This window comes from Oncorhynchus nerka, linkage group LG14 (assembly GCF_034236695.1).
Source record: "Oncorhynchus nerka isolate Pitt River linkage group LG14, Oner_Uvic_2.0, whole genome shotgun sequence".
In the NCBI taxonomy this organism is placed as follows: Eukaryota; Metazoa; Chordata; class Actinopteri; order Salmoniformes; family Salmonidae; genus Oncorhynchus; species Oncorhynchus nerka.
The window spans coordinates 18,495,131-18,517,541 of record NC_088409.1 but is presented as its reverse complement, the minus strand read 5'-3'; the positions used below and the strand labels follow the sequence as shown (position 1 = coordinate 18,517,541).

General features: G+C 44.3%; 1 protein-coding gene across 2 annotated transcripts; it reads right to left on the bottom strand.

Annotated features, from left to right (window-relative positions):
- Nucleotides 1-4,552: 4,552 nt before the first annotated feature.
- Nucleotides 4,553-21,757, bottom strand: bnipl (BCL2 interacting protein like). Of its 2 annotated transcripts, none has more exons than XM_065027654.1 (10): nucleotides 21,590-21,757; nucleotides 13,460-13,540; nucleotides 13,217-13,275; nucleotides 12,871-13,128; nucleotides 10,687-10,884; nucleotides 9,426-9,528; nucleotides 9,192-9,323; nucleotides 6,697-6,783; nucleotides 6,424-6,522; nucleotides 4,553-6,317 (listed from the first exon to the last, which is right to left on the bottom strand). In XM_065027654.1, the coding sequence occupies exons 1-10, from the start codon at nucleotides 21,631-21,633 to the stop codon at nucleotides 6,293-6,295; spliced, it is 1,086 nt and encodes a 361-aa protein (XP_064883726.1). In that variant the 5' UTR covers nucleotides 21,634-21,757; the 3' UTR covers nucleotides 4,553-6,292. The 2 variants fall into 2 exon arrangements, with proteins under 2 accessions (XP_064883726.1, XP_064883727.1); XM_065027655.1 differs by lacking the exon at nucleotides 21,590-21,757 and adding an exon at nucleotides 15,285-15,567.
- Between the last annotated feature and the right edge of the window lie 654 nt (nucleotides 21,758-22,411).

Below are 22,411 nucleotides of genomic sequence, written 5' to 3'. Positions count from 1 at the left end.
TACCCAGTTGCCATAGAGCCCCATTTGGACTGCTACCCAGTTGCCATAGAGCCCCATTTGGACTGCTACCCAGTTGCCATAGAGCCCCATTTGGACTGCTACCCAGTTGCCATAGAGCCCCATTTGGACTGCTACCCAGTTGCCATAGAGCCCCATTTGGACTGCTACCCAGTTGCCATAGAGCCCCATTTGGACTGCTACCCAGTTGCCATTTGCCATAGAGCCCCATTTGGACCCTGCCATAGAGCCCCACTGCTACCCAGTTGCCATAGAGCCCCATTTGGACTGCTACCCAGTTGCCATAGAGCCCCATTTGGACTGCTACCCAGTTGCCATAGAGCCCCATTTGGACTGCTACCCAGTTGCCATAGAGCCCCATTTGGACTGCTACCCAGTTGCCATAGAGCCCCATTTGGACTGCTACCCAGTTGCCATAGAGCCCCATTTGGACTGCTACCCAGTTGCCATAGAGCCCCATTTGGACTGCTACCCAGTTGCCATAGAACCCCATTTGGACTGCTACCCAGTTGCCATAGAACCCCATTTGGACTGCTACCCAGTTGCCATAGAACCCCATTTGGACTGCTACCCAGTTGCCATAGAACCCCATTTGGACTGCTACCCAGTTGCCATCGAGCCCCATTTGGACTGCTACCCAGTTGCCATATAACCCCATTTGGACTGCTACCCAGTTGCCATAGAACCCCATTTGGACTGCCAAAATAAAGGAAACCCCAGCATAGTGTCTTAATAGGGCACTGGGCACCACGAGCCAGAACCGCTTCAATGCACCTTGGTATAGATTCTAAGTGTCTGAAACTCTTGGAGGGATGCGACACCATTCTTCCACCAGAAATTCCATCACTTGGTGTTTTGTTGATGGTGGAAAACGCTGTCTCAGGCTCCGCTCCAGAATCTCCCATAAGTGTTTAATTGGGTTGAGATCTGGTGACTGAGACGGCCATGGCATATGGTTTACATCGTTTTCATACTCATCAAATCATTGTGACCACTCGTGCCCTGTGAATGGGGTCATTGTCATCCTGGAAGAGACCACTCCCATCAAGGTAGATCTGTTTCACCCTACAGTAGGTAGCAGGGGATCACTCAGAATAGCTGTGTATTTACTGGAGTTGACCTTGTCCTCTATGGGGTTGAGTGAACCTAAACCATGCCAGGAAAATGCACCTTAAGAGCTGCCAATAAGTACCCTCATTTACTGGTGTGTCCTTTTGAGCAGTTACCTGTAGCTGGTCACTGTGATACACAATTTACTAGCACCTACTCTGAAAAGCCCTAACTATTAGTCAGCAGGAAGAGTCTGTTAGTAACAGGGGTTGTTGTTGTTGAAACACCCTGACCGTTACGGGGCTTTCCAGTGATCTATCCTGGAATTACTGGGGAATGCCACTCATTAAACCAACTGCATCGAAGGAACATTCCATAAGGTAGTTTGTTCTCTTGTGGGGGGGGGGGGGGGGATGTCCACCCCCTTGATCAGAATGGAAAATTCCAACCATTTCACTGTGCATTTCCCTTGTAATTTCTATATGGCCTCCCACTTGAGCTTGTTGTAGGTGACGTGCACTCCAAGCTGGCTTGTGTCCCACATGACATCCACACGATTCTGAAACCAGGTGGGAGTTTTAAATATCTGATTTAAATCATGCAGTAGAAATGAAAGTTTGTTTCCTGTACACAACTGTATTTCTGACGTGATTACTATACACAATCTGTTGTGAATAACTCCTCACTCTGTAGGTGTTTTGCTAAGTGTGTCCATACGAGGAAAAACTCAAATGGGATGTTTTTTAAATATTGTATCTTATGTGATTTCCTATGCCATTATCCTATAGCAGAACAAATGGAGTATAGATGGTGTTGTACATGAACAGTATGTTGTCCCTTCACTAATACCTTATCTGTTTTATACACTGGGCTTAAAGTTGACTTCATGCTGAAGGTGGGACTTTGCATACTGCTTGGTGGCTTTCCTATCTTTGGTAGAGCTTGTAATACTGAGTACATTCTCAGCCCAACAGAATGACTGCTGCCTTGAAGTTTCTGGAACAATGTACATTGGTAACGTCAGTAACTTGAGTCTGTTGGCATTTCAGTTTCTTTCCCATCTTTATCATGGTTGTTGTTCGACCAAAACTCAAGTTCATTAGAAAGGATTTGTGCAATCTGTTGATTTTTCCTGAAATACAGTTCACATTCTGAATAGAATTCTGTGTGATTAATCTCTTCTGTTGCTGATGGTGAATGTTATCACCAAATGTGTTACTCAATTTTCACTGCCTGGTACAGAAATAATAGAATCTCAACCAACTGGTTTCAGTGGCCCCTGTGGGCTCTGCTGTGAACATTTCTGGGAGATTGTATCATTTTCATTGAAGTTAGTGGGAATCTGTAGTTGCTACATCCATTTTGGGATTTCTAAATGATATATACCCATTGATTCTTGAATATCTTATAAATGCCTCACAAGCTTAGTTCAACTACCATGTTGATATCAGGGATGGTCAGTCCTTGCATCCACAGCTCTGTCTATGAATTTGAGAGCAGTTACATTTCTCCAGGCCCATCCTTCAGCTTTTTACCAAAACACAGTCGGGTGACTGCTTTGTCATTGTTTCAATTAAGGATTCTAGTTTTAATCTCAAACTACTTCAACAAATGCATATCTCACTGAAATCCATCTGGTATAGCACAAATATTACAACCTAAACAAATGCCCTAAAATAAATGGAATGTACGCTATAGTCTGTGTGTACGTCTCGCTTTAAAAATAACATGCATAACAAAGATGTTAAATGATGCCACTAACAATGCAAATAGTTGGTATGGAAATCTTGTTCTAAGAGGAGCCCAGGGTTGAGTGAATAGATGGGTGCAAGGATCATGTTCCAGCAGCAAAACCCACTGGAACAGAAGATTACAATTTAACGGGAGTGGACTCCATGAACTGTCTAACCATGTGAAATACAGTCCTAAGTAGAGGACGTGTGAAGGCTACGGGGTGTTTAGTAGAGGATGTGTGAAGTCTACGGGGTGTTTAGTAGAGGATGTGTGAAGTCTACGGGGTGTTTAGTAGAGGACGTGTGAAGTCAACGGGGTGTGAAGTCAACGGGGTGTGAAGTCTACGGGGTGTGAAGTCTACGGGGTGTGAAGTCTACGGGGTGTGAAGTCTACGGGGTGTTTACTAGAGGATGTGTGAAGTCAACGGGGTGTTTAGTAGAGGATGTGTGAAGTCAACGGGGTGTTTAGTAGAGGATGTGTGAAGTCTACAACGGGGGGTGTTTAGTAGAGGACGTGTGAAGTCAACGGGGTGTTTAGTCAGAGGGTGTGAAGGCTACGGGGTGTTTAGTAGAGGATGTGTGAAGGCTACGGGGTGTTTAGTAGAGGATGTGTGAAGTCTACGGGGTGTTTAGTAGAGGATGTGTGAAGGCTACGGGGTGTTTAGTAGAGGATGTGTGAAGGCTACGGGGTGTTTAGTAGAGGATGTGTGAAGGCTACGGGGTGTTTAGTAGAGGATGTGTGAAGTCTACGGGGTGTTTAGTAGAGGATGTGTGAAGTCTACGGGGTGTTTAGTAGAGGACGTGTGAAGTCTACGGGGTGTGAAGTCTACGGGGTGTTTACTAGAGGATGTGTGAAGTCAACGGGGTGTTTAGTAGAGGATGTGTGAAGTCAACGGGGTGTTTAGTAGAGGATGTGTGAAGTCTACGGGGTGTTTAGTAGAGGACGTGTGAAGTCAACGGGGTGTGAAGTCAACGGGGTGTGAAGGCTACGGGGTGTTTAGTAGAGGATGTGTGAAGGCTACGGGGTGTTTAGTAGAGGACGTGTGAAGGCTACGGGGTGTTTAGTAGAGGACGTGTGAAGGCTACGGGGTGTTTAGTAGAGGATGTGTGAAGGCTACGGGGTGTTTAGTAGAGGATGTGTGAAGGCTACGGGGTGTTTAGTAGAGGATGTGTGAAGGCTACGGGGTGTTTAGTAGAGGATGTGTGAAGTCTACGGGGTGTTTAGTAGAGGACGTGTGAAGGCTACGGGGTGTGAAGTCTACGGGGTGTCCAGTAGAGGACGTGTGAAGGCTACGGGGTGTCCAGTAGAGGACGTGTGAAGGCTACGGGGTGTCCAGTAGAGGACGTGTGAAGGCTACGGGGTGTGAAGGCTACAGGGTGTCCAGTGTTTTTGAATAGTAATATTCACTGGATGTACTTTGTATCATCACCTATAACTCCAGTCCTAGCTCTTCTCAGAATAACCAGCAGTCTTAATTTGATACCTGAAGATGAATGATTCCATGCCTTCACACATCCTCTACTAAACACCCCGTAGACTTCCATACCTAGGATAGGATAAAGTAATCCCTCTCACCCCCCCTTAAAAGATTTACATGCACTACTGTTCCACTGGATGTCATAAGGTGAACGCACCAATTTGTAAGTCGCTCTGGATAAGAGCGTCTGCTAAATGACTTAAATGTAAATGTTAAATGTATTTACTTAAGCTTCTTCAACAGAAAAAAAAAAAAAAGAAGCCCAAAGACGAGTCCCATGATGACAACTTTATTTACATGAACAACTGGCAAGCAGACAGACCACTGGGACAAAGATGTGAATGCAGAGGGGTACGAAATAATCCCTGAAAAACAAGCAGTCAGACTCCAGTCGTGTTAACGAAGGACACCATATCTATCTCGGAGGCCATTCAGTTTCCTCCTCCACAATGCAACACAATTCAGAGTATTTCAGAACACCCAGCTGACATGAGCGATACCAACCACCACCATATAATCTTACTGAATACTAATCTGATTTAATACTGAATGCATCATTGTCTCATGTATTTAAGATCTGTTGTTAACTACCACCAGTTTTTTAAAGGAGTCTTTTGAGGACTTCTGTAGATTTAAAAACATCCCCAATATGGTGTTATAATTCAGTAGCAGTAACATTGAAAAACCCACAATTTCCTGTGGTAGAATTGTCATTGGTTGCACTAATTGCACTGTTTGTCTACATAACCTGTTTGAAGTACTCATGACATTACCCTGAAGAAGGCATAGTGATGCCAATAAATGTAAATGTAAATTACTGGGAGTTTATATATGGAGTGTGTGACTTTATTTTGATAGCTTATAATTTTTTCGTTGTTAGTCTGCACCTCCGCACAAACATTTATTTCTGGGTGTGCGCCAGCTCATGTTTTTTATTAGCATAAAAGACTAACAATACATTCAATAGCTCCCTTTTTCAGAAAAATGTTTTTAATTTTCAGATGAATATTCTTCATCATCCCTAATTAATGGACATGTCACTGTTCCTGTGTACGAGTTACAGTAAATGCAGGCAGCAGTATTCTTCTTCCAGAGCTACCTCACTTCCTGTGGCTGCCATTTCCTGAATGCCTGCAGCGTTTCCATGGAGACACCCCTTCCTTTAAAATCGTGTAAAAGCCCTTAAACGTGGTAAGCAGTGCTCAAAAACAAATGTCTTAACGTGAGAAGATCATTCAGCTATAGAATGTATGGTTAGAAAATGACAATTCTAAAAGTACAGGTTGTTCAAGAGTTCTCTTCCATAAATATTTGCTCTGAGGGTAGGCTATAAAAAGGCTTAGGTTTACAAGGTCAGAATAATACAGTCAAATACGTCAGAATTTATGTCATGATGTAAATTCTGATTTATTTTATTAAATAGACTGTCTCCATCTTAACCTAAAGTATTTGTTGTGCATCAATCACATTTGAGTAAACATTAAAAGGTGACATCCCAAAGTGTTGTACTTGGCACTAGAGTGCAGTAAGCCCTTACAGATAAAGCAGCAGTAAATGTCAATGTGAGCTCCAGTGAAGGTAACTGTAACAGAAAACCATCTGGACCTTTCATCTAAGTGTTGTGTTCAAACTGACTGTAGGTTGCTCCTTGACGACAGGTCCCACAAATCACTCTGGCATCAATACATATGATAGGGTTGCATTCAAGTACCACAAAATAGGGGCAGTTCTGAAACTGTTGCAAAGCCAGTGGCTTGGGGAAGTGAACTTCTTTAGTGACATTACATTCAACGATGAATAAATTAAAGGTGTGTCTGTACACACTAAAAGTCTTTCATTTTCTGTACAACAAAAGTGCTGCACGTCCAAGCATACCTGCAGGGTGACATTTGGACTAGTTAACTTTTGAACTTTGATGGTAATTCAGCCCATAGTTCCCAGTCATCTGCTGTCTTCCCCTCCTTCGCCTATCCACTCTCAATGTCCACTCTTTGGCTTCCCGCGATATGTTCCTCACCCGTTCATCCTCGCATCATACCTAGAGAAAAAAGCACTTTTACTACGGGAATAATTATCCTACAACGTAAAAGTACAATTGTAATAACTTCCAGGCTAATATAGCTCTGGAGAACCCAGTCACTCACTCTCGGATGGTGTCGGGAATCTGCAGGCGTTCCATGGGGATGTACTCAGACAGCTCCTGCAGGCTGTGAATGAAGCGGATCTTCCGGCTGAACTTCTCACTGTGGAGGGCACAGAGAGGTCAGAGGTATGAGAGAACATCAGTATGGTCAAGGCATATGCTGCAGCTGGATCTTCACAACAGATGGAGTGGGACTCACTGAATCAGTGTGACTCGTTGAATCATCTGAGGACTGATGTGGTTCAAATGAAATATGACTAATGGTTCTGCTCACCTGATGAAAGGCTTGACGACAGTGATGAGTGCTTTGATGTACCAGGCAGGGTGGACCACAAAGAGCCCCTTCAGATCCTTCCTCAACCTGCCAGGAGAACCATCACCATGACTCCACAGGCATTACATTTACATGACTCATTTAATCCACATTATTCAGGGCGAGTTACAATACGTGTCAAATACGTAGGTGGAAACAACCACATGATGAGTAACATAGTGACTGAGGGAGATTCTCAGCGAACACGGCGAATGTCTGATTTCATCCCCTGGGCCTGGGAAGAAACCTGACATCAATGTCTGTTTCTCTGAGTCACGTGAAGAAAATCATACACTTAGACGCCTCAGTAAACACCAACCTTAGTTGAATACAATAAGAATGTTCATCCTATGTGTAGTTCTCCTCTTAATGCCCTGGGAAGAGTGCCATGATATACAGCGTTGAGACCTGATTCTGATGATATGACTCAAAAGCTCACGGTCGCATAGCAACCGCATTTGCCTCCAAATTGAGCGCGTGAGGTAACGTCTGAGGGCTGGTTCTCAAAGACACCAGTGTCTGGAAATAGGTCTGGTCTCGTCCAAGTTCACCAGAAGACATGCTACAGATGTAGGATCTAAATTGGATCACCCTTTTGCAGGATAACGTTCCTGCAATGCAGGACATTTTTTACGTAGTGTATTTGAGGTTTAAAAAGGCTTCTGACGTTTTGACTTGATTTTCCCTTATGAAAAATATATCAACCCTTACACAAATGTCCATCAATTCAAATCCACATAATAATTCACATTTCCGGTTGCTTCAAGATTATTTTTGTATTGTAGCAAACTGGCTCAAATTAAGATCCTACATCTGTACCTTTGGCACTATAATTCCCTAAGGCAGGGTTTCCCAAACTTGATCCCCCCCCCCCTCCTCCCTGGGAGAACGTTTTGGTTTTTGCCCTTACACTACACAGCTGATTCAGATAATCAAAGCTTGGTGATGAGTAGGTTATTTGAATCATCTGTGTAGTGCTATGTCAACAACCAAAACGTGCACCCGGGTTTGGGAAACCACACCCTAAGGTATATTAGGAGCAAGATGATGGTCAACCTGATGTTTGGGAGGCCACTGTGGTATGCACAGTGAATGTGGTGGTTTATGTATGGGAACGTTATGCTGTGGAGTGTGGTCAGTGGCCAGGCATGCAGAGACTGAGCACTGAGCTGCCTTTATATGGGCTATGGAAACTCAATGATAAGGAGGACCACATTACAGTAGAACCAACAGCACAGATACACTATGAGACAAATGGAAAATATACCCACACGTGGATATACTTTACTACTTATTTTGGATTGGACTTTGTATTATTGATATTGATAATTGTACTGCGATGTTGAGAGAGTCAGCACACAAGCATTTCACTGCACCTTTTAAAGCTGCTGGAAACTGTGTACGTGACGAATACAATTTGATTTTGATTTGGCACACGCACACAGTCAGGGATCAGAGGGTTATCTGAGGAATGTCCGGAGGGGGCACTTCCCTGTGGTAGAGATCCTCACAGCCCTGAAGCATTACACTTCCCTGTGGTAGAGATCCTCACAGCCCTGAAGCATTACACTTCCCTGTGGTAGAGCATTACACTTCCCTGTGGTAGAGATCCTCACAGCCCTGAAGCATTACACTACCCTGTGGTAGAGATCCTCACAGCCCTGAAGCATTATACTACCTGTGTAGAGTAGAGATCCTCACAGCCCTGAAGCATTATACTATGAAGCATTATACTTCCCTGTGGTAGAGATCCTCACAGCCCTGAAGCATTACACTACCCTGTGGTAGAGATCCTCACAGCCCTGAAGCATTACACTACCCTGTGGTAGAGATCCTCACAGCCCTGAAGCATTATACTACCCTGTGGTAGAGATCCTCACAGCCCTGAAGCATTATACTACCCTGTGGTAGAGATCCTCACAGCCCTGAAGCATTATACTACCCTGTGGTAGAGATCCTCACAGCCCTGAAGCATTATACTACCATGTGGTAGAGATCCTCACAGCCCTGAAGCATTATACTACCCTGTGGTAGAGATCCTCACAGCCCTGAAGCATTATACTACCCTGTGGTAGGATCCTCACAGCCCTGAAGAGATCCTCACAGCCCTGAAGCATTATACTACCCTGTGGTAGAGATCCTCACAGCCCTGAAGCATTACACTACCCTGTGGTAGAGATCCTCACAGCCCTGAATCATTATACTACCCTGTGGTAGAGATCCTCACAGCCCTGAATCATTATAGCATTCCTGTGATATTCCACACGCGGGGAGGAGAAGCAGAGATAAGACAGGAATAAGAGCCCTCCCATTACGTCCTCCCATTCTGTCCAATACCTGGACCACAGAAGTGCTATACAGAGAACCATAGGGCCACTTGCCCCCTCCTCTGGACTCTTTCAGTACAACAGCAGAGGGAACCTTGTGAGAGAAAGAGCAAGAGGAACATACTGTACCTTCTGTCAATGGAGGTGTAACACTGTCGCAGCCATTTGATGGCGGGCATCTTATTCCTGGGAGCCATGCTGCACAGGTACACCATGACATAGCCTTCTGACACCATCAGGTCCAGCGTCCCCACTATGTACCTGCAGCGTACACACACACCCAAATAACAAACTAAAACTACTTTGATTGTCATCTTTCATTGAGACCTCAACACCAGAGGGTGTTTGTCCGTCTACACTGACCTGAAGAGATTGTCCATGACGTACTCATAGTTCTCCACCGTGTTCTCTGGTAGGTAACAGGAGGAGAACGTGATGATGGCGTTCATAGCCTCCCCGTAATAACCTAGGAAACACAGAGGCCTACCTCATGAGATACGGCACATGTATATCACATAGAATTACATAGTGAAGAATGACAAGTTCCAACTGTGGGAGTATAGACGGAGTACATGTTGAACTGCTATAGTGTTAAGTACTGCTAATGGGGGTCCTAATAAAATACTGAAATATTTAAGGTAAATGTATTTCTGTTTGAACACTGTTGTTGTTTGACATGATGAGGTAACTTGATTGAGCCCAGTAAGGCTATTCATAAAATAGATACAATCTTATAGTCAAAGGAAGCCATCCTCCTCAACTTAACATACTATTATTTTAGGGGTATATACAGTAATATATAGATGGGGGATGGACTCTACAAGGTGTCGAAGGCATTCCACAGGGACACTGGCCCATGTTGACTCCAATGCTTCCCACAGTTGGTTGGATGTCCTTTGGGTGGTGGACCTGGGATACACATGGGAAACTGTTGAGCGTGAAAAACACAGCAGCGTTGTAGTTCTTGACACAAACCGGTGCACCTGGCACCTACTATTTAAAGATATATATTTTTTAAATGTAACCTTTATTTAACTAGGCAAGTCGGTTAAGAACAAATTCTTATTTACAATGACAGCCTACCCCGGCTAAACCCAGACGACGCTGGGACAATTGTGCGCCGCCCTATAGGAATCCCACTCACGGCCGGATGTGATGCAGCCTGGATTCGAAACCAGTGATTGCAGTGCCTTAGATCGCTGCGCCACTCGGGAGCAACAATACCCCGTTCAAAGGCACTTAAATCATTCACCTTCTGAATGGCACACATACACAATCCATGTCTCAATTGTCTCATGGCTGAAAAATCCTACTTTAACCTGGCTCCTCCCCTTCATCTACACTGATTGAAGTGGATTTAACAAGTGACATCAATAAGGGATCATAGCTTTCACCTGGATTCACCTGGTCAGACTATGTCATGGAAAGAGCAGTTCTTAATGTTTGGTATATCAGATAGAATTACATAGTGCAACTGAAAATCATTCCCTTTCACTGAGGCCTGTCATTTTCAGCAAATGCATATAGTGGGAGCTACACAACAGATGCTGTGTCATATGCACTCAGCTGGACTGTTATGGAAGCATTGATTTTACAGGTTGGTCAAGCTTCAGCTGTGTCTCACCTCCATGAGAGAGCACCTGGAGGTATGGCTCCAGGACACTCATGTTGACGTGGTACTCCTGTCCTGCGACGCAGAACCTTCTCCAGCGACGCCCCCTGTTGTCCACCTGGTCTAGCTCCATCGAGCCCATCTCTGCCTGCTCCATCACCGTGGTGCCTGAGACACCATCCTCCCCCCGGCCCAGCCGTGGCAGGTCATCTGGAGGGTCATCAGAGGTCAGATGAAGGTCAAGAATAGTGGGATTAGATTGTGCAAGCATCATACCATTCCATTTCAGAATGGAATTCAACATATAAAATGGAATGGAATAGAAGAATACTATGTTCCAAATTGGAATTTCTCTTTATCTCTCTCCTACTCTCTGTTTTCTGACCTCCCACTACAGTTCATTCTACCCCCACACCCCCTCAGTCTCTCCCCACCCTCATACATCCCACTCTCACTTTTACCTTCCCACTCCAGTTCGTGCAAGCCGTCTTTCTCTGTCACCCTCCCACTCCAGTTCTCTCTCACCCTCCCACTCCAGTTCTCTCTCACCCTCCCACTCCAGTTCTTGTCTCCCCTCTCACCCTCCCACTCCAGTTCTTGTCTCCCCTCTCACCCTCCCACTCCAGTTCTTGTCTCCCCTCTCACCCTCCCACTCCAGTTCTTGTCTCCTCTCTCACCCTCCCACTCCAGTTCTTGTCTCCCCTCTCACCCTCCCACTCCAGTTCTTGTCTCCTCTCTCACCCTCCCACTCCAGTTCTTGTCTCCCCTCTCACCCTCCCACTCCAGTTATTGTCTCCCCTCTCACCCTCCCACTCCAGTTCTTGTCTCCTCTCTCTCCCCTCCCACTCCAGTTCTTGTCTCCTCTCTCACCCTCCCACTCCAGTTCTTGTCCCACTCCAGTTCTTGTCCCCTCTCACCCTCCCACTCCAGTTCTTGTCTCCCTCTCACCCTCCCACTCCAGTTCTTGTCTCCCCTCTCACCCTCCCACTCCAGTTCTTGTCTCCCCTCTCACCCTCCCACTCCAGTTCTTGTCTCCCCTCTCACCCTCCCACTCCAGTTCTTGTCTCCCTCTCACCCTCCCACTCCAGTTCTTGTCTCCCTCTCACCCTCCCACTCCAGTTCTTGTCTCCCTCTCACCCTCCCACTCCAGTTCTTGTCTCCTCTCTCACCCTCCCACTCCAGTTCTTGTCACCCTCCCACCCTCCCACTCCAGTTCTTGTTTCCCCTCTCACCCTCCCACTCCAGTTCTTGTCTCCCCTCTCACCCTCCCACTCCAGTTCTTGTCTCTCTCTCTCCCTCCCACTCCAGTTCTTGTCTCCTCTCTCACCCTCCCACTCCAGTTCTCTCCTCACCCTCCCACTCCAGTCTCTCTCTCACCCTCCCACTCCAGTTCTTGTCTCCCTCTCACCCTCCCACTCCAGTTCTTGTCTCCTCTCTCACCCTCCCACTCCAGTTCTTGTCTCCTCTCTCACCCTCCCACTCCAGTTCTTGTCTCCTCTCTCACCCTCCCACTCCAGTTCTTGTCTCCTCTCTCACCCTCCCACTCCAGTTCTTGTCTCCCCTCTCACCCTCCCACTCCAGTTCTTGTCTCCTCTCTCACCCTCCCACTCCAGTTCTTGTCTCCTCTCTCACCCTCCCACTCCAGTTCTCTCTCACCCTCCCACTCCAGTTCTTGTCTCCCCTCTCACCCTCCCACTCCAGTTCTTGTCTCCTCTCTCACCCTCCCACTTCTGTTCTTGTCCCCTCTCTCTCCCACTCCAGTTCTTGTCTCCTCTCTCACCCTCCCACTCCAGTTCTTGTCTCCTCTCTCACCCTCCCACTCCAGTTCTTGTCTCCCCTCTCACCCTCCCACTCCAGTTCTTGTCTCCCCTCTCACCCTCCCACTCCAGTTCTTGTCTCCCCTCTCACCCTCCCACTCCAGTTCTTGTCTCCCCTCTCATCCTCCCACTCCAGTTCTTGTTTCTTCTCTCACCCTCCCACTCCAGTTCTTGTTTCTTCTCTCACCCTCCCACTCCAGTTCTTGTTTCTTCTCTCACCCTCCCACTCCAGTTCTTGTCTCCTCTCTCACCCTCCCACTCCAGTTCTTGTCTCCCCTCTCACCCTCCCACTCCAGTTATTGTCTCCCCTCTCACCCTCCCACTCCAGTTATTGTCTCCCCTCTCACCCTCCCACTCCAGTTCTTGTTTCTTCTCTCACCCTCCCACTCCAGTTCGTGCATGCTGTCAGGGAAGTTGCAGGACTCGCTGTCCGAGGGCGTCTCCAGGGCCTCCAGGTTGATGTCCAGCTCCGTGTCATCTTCGTCGGGTGAGAGGGCGGCGGCAGAGTACCCGGTGTCCCCTGACTTCACACTGCGGTCCGCTGAGTCGGTACGGGACAGGGTCAGGCTGAGGGTGGGCGCCACCAGACGCTTCTTCCTTATGGGGTTTTCTGACAGGGCCAGGCTGGTGGGTGGAGCTGGGGGAGTAGCACACAAGGTATTGTGGGATATGGTGCAGTACTTTTGGAATTAGGCCTTTGCAGACATATGGTATTAGGGATATACCTGGTCTCTCTGCATTTTCTCCTTGGGTCTCAGGACTATGGGAATCTTCAGGAAGAGGTCTAGGGGGGGGATAGAAAATAGTTGAAAAAGCTTAGTACTGCTTTCTTACCCGGTCATAACCAAAAAGCATTCTTTGCAGGGACCTAAAATATCATTTAAGATTGTCATGGTGAACAGGCTGGGGTTTACAGTTCATTAGGTCAGGGGGTAAGGTTAAAGGTCAGGATTAGGTTTGTCTCTGACCTGGGGAACTCCTCATCCTGCCATTCCTCCCTCAGCTCCATGTCCTGGATGTAGGAAGCAGCCTTCGCCCCCTCTGGACTCCTACAGAACAGACAGCATGTCAGAACAGACAGCATGTCAGAACAGACAGCATGTCAGAACAGACAGCATGTCACAGTACATCCAATAGTCTTGCTGTACATGCTGTAATAATCAAAAGATTCAACAACAGTCTATAGTCCTTAAAAGCTCAAATAAGACACAGTCTGACAGACACTCTGATGAAGGCCACTGCCCAAACGCATGTACCATGTTTTTAATGTGATGATAACAAATTAATAAAGTCTTTGTAAAGTGCCTGTCAAACATTACGCATGAATCACAAGGTGGAATCATTGCAATATGTTCATTGGTTACCAGGGGAGAACGACTGCCCCTCTCATTGACACCAGGAAGTTCAAGGCTGACTGTGGTACTGCAGGCATTGTGTTGGCAGAAAACAGGATTATAGGGATGGGCATTTGACATTTTTTGATTGTTCTTGTACACACATAATGTGCATTTATCTATATGCCACCAGTGTGAAACAATAGCTAATTTATCATAACCATTAGTACTATTTAAGATTAATTTATTGAAACTGTAAAATCAACAGGTTATATTATATTGTGGAACACAATCTTCTAAAAGGCAGTAACCTCAGCAGGGCCGCTTGCATAGAAGCCAATGGCTGTGCAACGGCATAGCACTGTTTTGTTAATTTAACAGACAAGCCACTCTTACTTGCCGAGCCCTTAGCACAGTCAAGACACACCTTGCAAACAAGCACCCGCCCCACACACACAAACACACACTGAGAAGAGTCCTCAAGTTCTCCCTCACCTCACTCCAGTGCTCAGAGAGTACACAGACACAATCACGTCCAAGTGCAGAAGAGCGAGAGAAAAACTAACAATGTAAGCTTGCAACTTGTCTTACTCCATGTGTGTCCTCTGGCTGTCATTGGTCTAGACTGCCTCATGTGTGTCCTCTGGCTGTCATTGGTCTAGACTGCCTCATATGTGTGTCCTCTGGCTGTCATTGGTCTAGACTGCCTCTGCCAGTGGACACACTTGACAAGGTTTCAGGACCACTACAAGAGTCAAACAGCACCCTCTGTGACTGTGCCTCCAGTACTCCATGGAAGAGTGGTTCACTAAGTGGCCAACACACCCTTAGACCCACCAGCTGCATGCATAATGCACCCTTGGCACATATGTTCAGTATGTCTGCTGATCACTTCCCTATATTGTGTTAACGTTTCATTAGTGCTCACCTGTCATATGAATTAGACTTTACGGACTGTAAAAGGAAATTGGGCTTTTAAAATAATGACGTTCATATAGCATCACACTGTAAAGACATACAAATAAAGAATATAGACTCATTTGTAAACTGTCATAAAGGGGAATAGTCTTGGTTTAGAACATTTAACATTTAACATTTAAGTCATTGACCACCAGCTGTCACTTAGAAATTAAAACAGAGTGATAAGCAAATGCTAGGTGCACCAATAAATTGGCAAAGATAAAATAATTATAATATGTCCAACTGTAGGCCCTATGTAAAAAATAAATGAAGAATCATTAAACTACAGTAAGTTTATCCATATAGTTTAAGCACTTTTAGTGTCATTGCACAGTATTAACATGTTGTAAACTAACTTTGCACAGCTGTGTTCAAGCCGTCAACTGGATTATACATTGCTTCCACATCAGTTTCCCCGTCTCCAACAACCTAGTTCTACTGTAGTTACACAATGCCTTTGTAAATAAAGAGACACACCGATACACAAAGCATAGCCTACCTTTCACCCTTTCCTCTGTATAAACGCGCACTCATGCAGACATCATGATTAAAAGATGAGTAAAAAAAACGTTAAAAAAAAAGTTTATCAAGAAGATAAGTCATTTAAAAGTCGTCAATTGTAAACACTCCGACGTTCGCACAAGTGCAGTGTTCTTGACGACCCAACCACACAGCAAACAATACATTAGCTTAGCCAATCAGAGGGCTTTGTACGTGCTCGGCTGGTGACACGTTCACCACACCTGAGTGAGTGAGAACTTTCTGATCACGATTTATTGATAATATCTGTTGGAAAAAAGTTTGGATGTTGCCACAAACATACCTACTTGTTAACAAAATTAAGGAAGTTTCCTTTAAAATTATTCATAAATACTATCCTGCCAACCACTATATTTATTTATTTATATTTATTTCACCTTTATTTAACCAGGTAAGCAAGTTGAGAACAAGTTCTCATTTACAATTGCGACCTGGCCAAGATAAAGCAAAGCAGTTCGACACATACAATGACACAGAGTTACACATGGAGTAAAACAAACATACAGTCAATAATACAGTAAAAAAACTAAAACAAAAAAACAAGTCTATATACAATGTGAGCAAATTAGGTGAGAAGGGAGGTAAAGGCAAAAAAGGCCATGGTGGCAAAGTAAATACAATATAGCAAGTAAAACACTGGAATGGTAGTTTTGCAATGGAAGAATGTGCAAAGTAGAAATAAAAATAATGGGGTGCAAAGGAGCAAAATAAATAAATTAATTAAATACAGTTGGGAAAGAGGTAGTTGTTTGGGCTAAATTATAGGTGGGCTATGTACAGATGCAGTAATCTGTAAGATGCTCTGACAGTTGGTGCTTAAAGCTAGTGAGGGAGATAAGTGTTTCCAATTTAAGAGATTTTTGTAGTTCGTTCCAGTCATTGGCAGCAGAGAACTGGAAGGAGAGGCGGCCAAAGAAAGAATTGGTTTTGGGGGTGACTAGAGAGATATACCTGCTGGAGCGTGTGCTACAGGTGGGAGATGCTATGGTGACCAGCGAGCTGAGATAAGGGGGACTTTACCTAGCAGGGTCTTGTAGATGACATGGAGCCAGTGGGTTTGGCGACGAGTATGAAGCGAGGGCCAGCCAACGAGAGCGTACAGGTCGCAATGGTGGGTAGTATATGGGGCTTTGGTGACAAAACGGATAGCACTGTGATAGACTGCATCCAATTTGTTGAGTAGGGTATTGGAGGCTATTTTGTAAATGACATCGCCAAAGTCGAGGATTGGTAGGATGGTCAATTTTACAAGGGTATGTTTGGCAGCATGAGTGAAGGATGCTTTGTTGCGAAATAGGAAGCCAATTCTAGATTTAACTTTGGATTGGAGATGTTTGATATGGGTCTGGAAGGAGAGTTTACAGTCTAACCAGACACCTAAGTATTTGTAGTTGTCCACGTATTCTAAGTCAGAGCCGTCCAGAGTAGTGATGTTGGACAGGCGGGTAGGTGCAGGTAGCGATCGGTTGAAGAGCATGCATTTAGTTTTACTTGTATTTAAGAGCAATTAGAGGCCACGGAAGGAGAGTTGTATGGCATTGAAGCTTGCCTGGAGGGTTGTTAACACAGTGTCCAAAGAAGGGCCGGAAGTATACAGAATGGTGTCGTCTGCGTAGAGGTGGATCAGAGACTCACCAGCAGCAAGAGCGACCTCATTGATGTATACAGAGAAGAGAGTCGGTCCAAGAATTGAACCCTGTGGCACCCCCATAGAGACTGCCAGAGGTCCGGACAGCAGACCCTCCGATTTGACACACTGAACTCTATCAGAGAAGTAGTTGGTGAACCAGGCGAGGCAATCATTTGAGAAACCAAGGCTGTCGAGTCTGCCGATGAGGATGTGGTGGTTGACAGAGTCGAAAGCCTTGGCCAGATCAATGAATACGGCTGCACAGTGATGTTTCTTATCGATGGCGGTTAAGATATCGTTTAGGACCTTGAGCGTGGCTGAGGTGCACCCATGACCAGCTCTGAAACCAGATTGCATAGCAGAGAAGGTATGGTGAGATTCGAAATGGTCGGTAATCTGTTTGTTGACTTGGCTTTCGAAGACCTTAGAAAGGCATGGTAGGATAGATATAGGTCTGTAGCAGTTTGGGTCAAGAGTGTCCCCCCCTTTGAAGAGGGGGATGACCGCAGCTGCTTTCCAATCTTTGGGAATCTCAGATGACACGAAAGAGAGGTTGAACAGGCTAGTAATAGGGGTGGCAACAATTTCGGCAGATAATTTTAGAAAGAAAGGGTCCAGATTGTCTAGCCCGGCTGATTTGTAGGGGTCCAGATTTTTCAGCTCTTTCAGAACTTCAGCTGAATGGATTTGGGAGAAGGAGAAATGGGGAAGGCTTGGGCGAGTTGCTGTTGGGGGTGCAGTGCTGTTGACCGGGGTAGGAGTTGCCAGGTGGAAAGCATGGCCAGCCGTAGAAAAATGCTTATTGAAATTCTCAATTATGGTGGATATAGAGACTGCTGCATATATGAAGAAGTTTAAGGAAAACATCAACTCAAATTGCTCCTTTTGTAATGACCACCCAGAAACAGTTGTGCATCTTTTTTGGCATTGTATGCATGTAAGAAAACTGTGGCAAGACATCAGTAGGTTTATAATTGAACACATTTATGAAGATTTTACACTATTGTGGAGAGATGTACTGTTTGGATTCTTTACATACAATAGAAATAAGCGGAATCATTTTTATGTAATTAATTTCATTATTCTTTTGGCCAAATTTCATATACACAAATGTAAATTTACAAACAGAAAACCACATTTTCGTATCCTACAAAAAGAAATTGAACTGTATTTTAAGACGGTTAAATGCTCTACTAACAAAAAAGCTGTTAGAATTGTAAGTATATGCATGTCCTTGTGTAATTGTAATGTGATATTGTACCCCCTAGCTCGATTGTCCATTGTTTGTAATCTATGTATGCTTGTGTTCCCTCATGTGCTTTATGTATTGATTTGTTATTAATAAAAATAAAATAAAAAATAAAAATAAAAAAATAAAAACTTTCTGATCACTCATCGCAACTTGTAAACACATCAAAATGAGCAGATCCGTAGATAAATAGTTGAGTATCTCAATGCAGCAGTCTCAAACTCTTACCACACTGAAAGGAAACACATTTCGGCAACAATAACAGTTCCTGTTTACTCAACTATCATTAAAAAAACGGTATTGCCTTCTCCTGATTTTTTAAAACGAGAATGACACATCAATAGGTCCCTCTCGAGAGCCTGTATGTCTATGGTTTAATGAGTCAACCCAGCTGAACTCGTGACAGTAAGGTTTAGCTGCGTTGGTTTGTGAGATGTGGTCTGAGTATAAACTCATTATCTATTGAATTATTTAAAATGTGGGCGTCCCGTTATGACGTGATCGTTGAGGCACTGAACACCGGAACATCTTGTGAGATTGGAATATAGGGGGTTTAAAGGGTGTGTATGTGTGTGTCTCTGTGTTGCAACCAACCAGTGAACAGATCTCAACTCAATTGAACACTTAAGGGAGATTCTGAGCGGCTCGTGAGACAGCGTTTCCCACCACCATCTACAAAACACCAAATTATGCAATGTCTCGTTGAATAATGGTGTCGCATCCCTCCAATAGCGTTCCAGACACTTGAAGAATCTTTGCCACGGCGCATTGAAGCTGTTCTGGCTCGCGGTGGCCCAACGCAATATTAAGACACGTTTTGTGTATTTTGGCAGTTACTTGTAGACGCGTGTAAAACAATCTGTTAATAGCTGCTCGTGGTGGGAAGGGAAGACAACCTCTGTGCTCTTGCATTGTTCCCGATGAAGCATGCCTAGGGTGTATACTCTGTGTTAAGGAAACCTGATATTGTAATGGCCACGGCCTGTAGAGGCAGTTATTGAAGCCTCTCTGCCTATAAGAGGACAGGAGTAGATAGCAGGGATTAACCTAATGCAAAGAAAGATCCGATTCAAACTCCCTTTCCGCCAGCATTATGTCAAAATATGTTCCTTGATCACCAAATATGGAGTTACGCTGAGTAACCATCTCATTTACTCCCGTTACAGCCGGTATGTAGCCTACTTCCAAAAAGCAACGGGGAAAAATGCCTATTTAACGCCAATAATCTATCTATACCTCCAACTCCAATCTATCCACCTCCGGCAGATAGATTGATGACAATATACAGAAGGGATATGGAAGGAATTCGGAGGCAACTAATGATGACATCAGAGATACAGTGGCTGTCTTTCTGTACCTCGCAGTACATGTATCAGACAGAGACTAAGATCAGTTTCTTTCCAATTACCGGTATATTAATTATAGGCCTAAATCAAATGTATATCTAGTGGCATTATTACATCACCCCAGACACTGTTCGTGAATCTTGTCAACAGCTCACAAAATACAGTGGTGGAAGTTGCCCTTTAGTCCATGTAAATCTTAGTTATAAAACAAACTTTGGCAATTACTAAGCCCATTGCATGAATCAACGCTTTGTCAGCTTTGCAAAGCCAGCGATTCAGCACTGAGGAAGTCATTAGAGCAGAGACTCCCAGGACGGATGGCATCTTTATCGTCACTACTGGCCTGGTGAGTGTCAGAGTGGCTTGTGACTTCCCAGTTCTCCTTTTGTTAACCCCTGTCCATTGTTCAGAGAGTAGGTCATATGACATGGAGTCTAGAGGGGTGTAAATGAGATAGATACAACAATCACACTTCAAACTCCATATTTCCCTCTAGCAATTGAAATCCACTCCATATTTCCCTCTAACAATTGAAATCCACTCCATATTTCCCTGTAGCAATTGAAATCCACTCCATATTTCCCTCTAACAATTGAAATCCACTCCATATTTCCCTCTAACAATTGAAATCCACTCCATATTTCCCTGTAGCAATTGAAATCCACTCCATATTTCCCTCTAACAATTGAAATCCACTCCATATTTCCCTCTAACAATTGAAATCCACTCCATATTTCCCTGTAGCAATTGAAATCCACTCCATATTTCCCTCTAACAATTGAAATCCACTCCATATTTCCCTCTAACAATTGAAATCCACTCCATATTTCCCTCTAGCAATTGAAATCCACTCCATATTTCCCTCTAACAATTGAAATCCACTCCATATTTCCCTCTAACAATTGAAATCCACTCCATCTTTCCCTCTAACAATTGAAATCCACTCCATATTTCCCTCTAACAATTGAAATCCCTCCATATTTCCCTCTAACAATTGAAATCCACTCCATATTTCCCTCTAACAATTGAAATCCACTCCATATTTCCCTGTAACAATTGAAATCCACTCCATATTTCCCTCTAACAATTGAAATCCACTCCATCTTTCCCTCTAACAATTGAAATCCACTCCATATTTCCCTCTAGCAATTGAAATCCACTCCATCTTTCCCTCTAACAATTGAAATCCACTCCATCTTTCCCTCTAACAATTGAAATCCACTCCATATTTCCCTGTAACAATTGAACTCCACTCCATATTTCCCTGTAGCAATTGAAATCCACTCCATATTTCCCTGTAACAATTGAAAACCACTCCATATTTCCCTCTAGCAATTGAAATCCACTCCATATTTCCCTGTAACAATTGAAATCCACTCCATATTTCCCTGTAACAATTGAAATCCACTCCATATTTCCCTGTAACAATTGAAATCCACTCCATATTTCCCTGTAACAATTGAAATCCACTCCATATTTCCCTGTAACAATTGAAATCCACTCCATATTTCCCTGTAACAATTGAAATCCACTCCATATTTCCCTGTAACAATTGAAATCCACTCCATATTTCCCTGTAACAATTGAAATCCACTCCATATTTCCCTGTAACAATTGAAATCCACTCCATATTTCCCTCTAACAATTGAAATCCACTCCATATTTCCCTGTAGCAATTGAAATCCACTCCATATTTCCCTGTAGCAATTGAAATCCACTCCATATTTCCCTGTAACAATTGAAATCCACTCCATATTTCCCTGTAACAATTGAAATCCACTCCATCTTTCCCTCTAACAATTGAAATCCACTCCATATTTCCCTGTAGCAATTGAAATCCACTCCATATTTCCCTCTAACAATTGAAATCCACTCCATATTTCCCTCTAGCAATTGAAATGAGCTGAAACACTGACACCACTGTTTTTGTTTCAGGAAACCCACACCGCTATGAGCGTCACTTCATATTTGCTACACACACTGGTTGTGAAACTATGGGTTTCCACAGAATAAACTAGCAAAGTGGTTTAATCACTTACCCATTTAGCATGTACTGGTCCCCCTGCTCTGTGTAGGTCCCCATATCATCCACCCTGTGAGTGAGATCAGATGATTATTTCAGCACTGAATGGGTACCTCCAGGAACTAGTGTTTCTTGCAAAACAAGACAGCCTGCTGGCTCATCTGCCTTTCTCGTGAGGAAGTCTGTTGATGTGGGTGGGTGTGTTTATGTGGATGTGTGTCTATGTCAGTGAATTCACCCTCTTCCTGTCCCTACAGGTTTTTCTGCATTTCAGCAGGACCTGTTGTGGTTGCTTCCCTATTGCCTAAGGCTAAGCTCACCTGGGCAGCTATGGTGCTTAGTCGGCAGATTGAAACATGTTTAGCTAGAGCCTCGCAGATAGAAATGCACTGCATAGAATAAACAGAAACATTTGTACTCTGCATAATGGAGGCTTGTCCAGTCTATACATTTCATTTCTATCTGCAGCGTTCTAAACATTGCATCCCATTGAATGTGCCTCAGTTCTCCCAGTCAGGGAGGAGTTAAGGACAATAGGGAGGTAGGCTTGGGCGAGATTCTGTTTATACCAGGGTATTTAGAAAATACCAACAGCATGATTTTCAATACCATTATTTGGGTTGGGGCCACCAGCACCTCGCAGGGTCTGCCGCGTTGCAACTTAAGTATAACTATAAGAAATACATTTGGTTTGCTAACTTGCTAAGTGGCTAGATGTCAAGATCAAGCTTCTTGGTTACAGTAGAAACATTCAATGCCCTCCTGGATCAAGACCCCTGTTGCCTAATTTATTTTGTGCGTAAAGAATAAGTGAGCACTTCCGGTACAACATAAACCC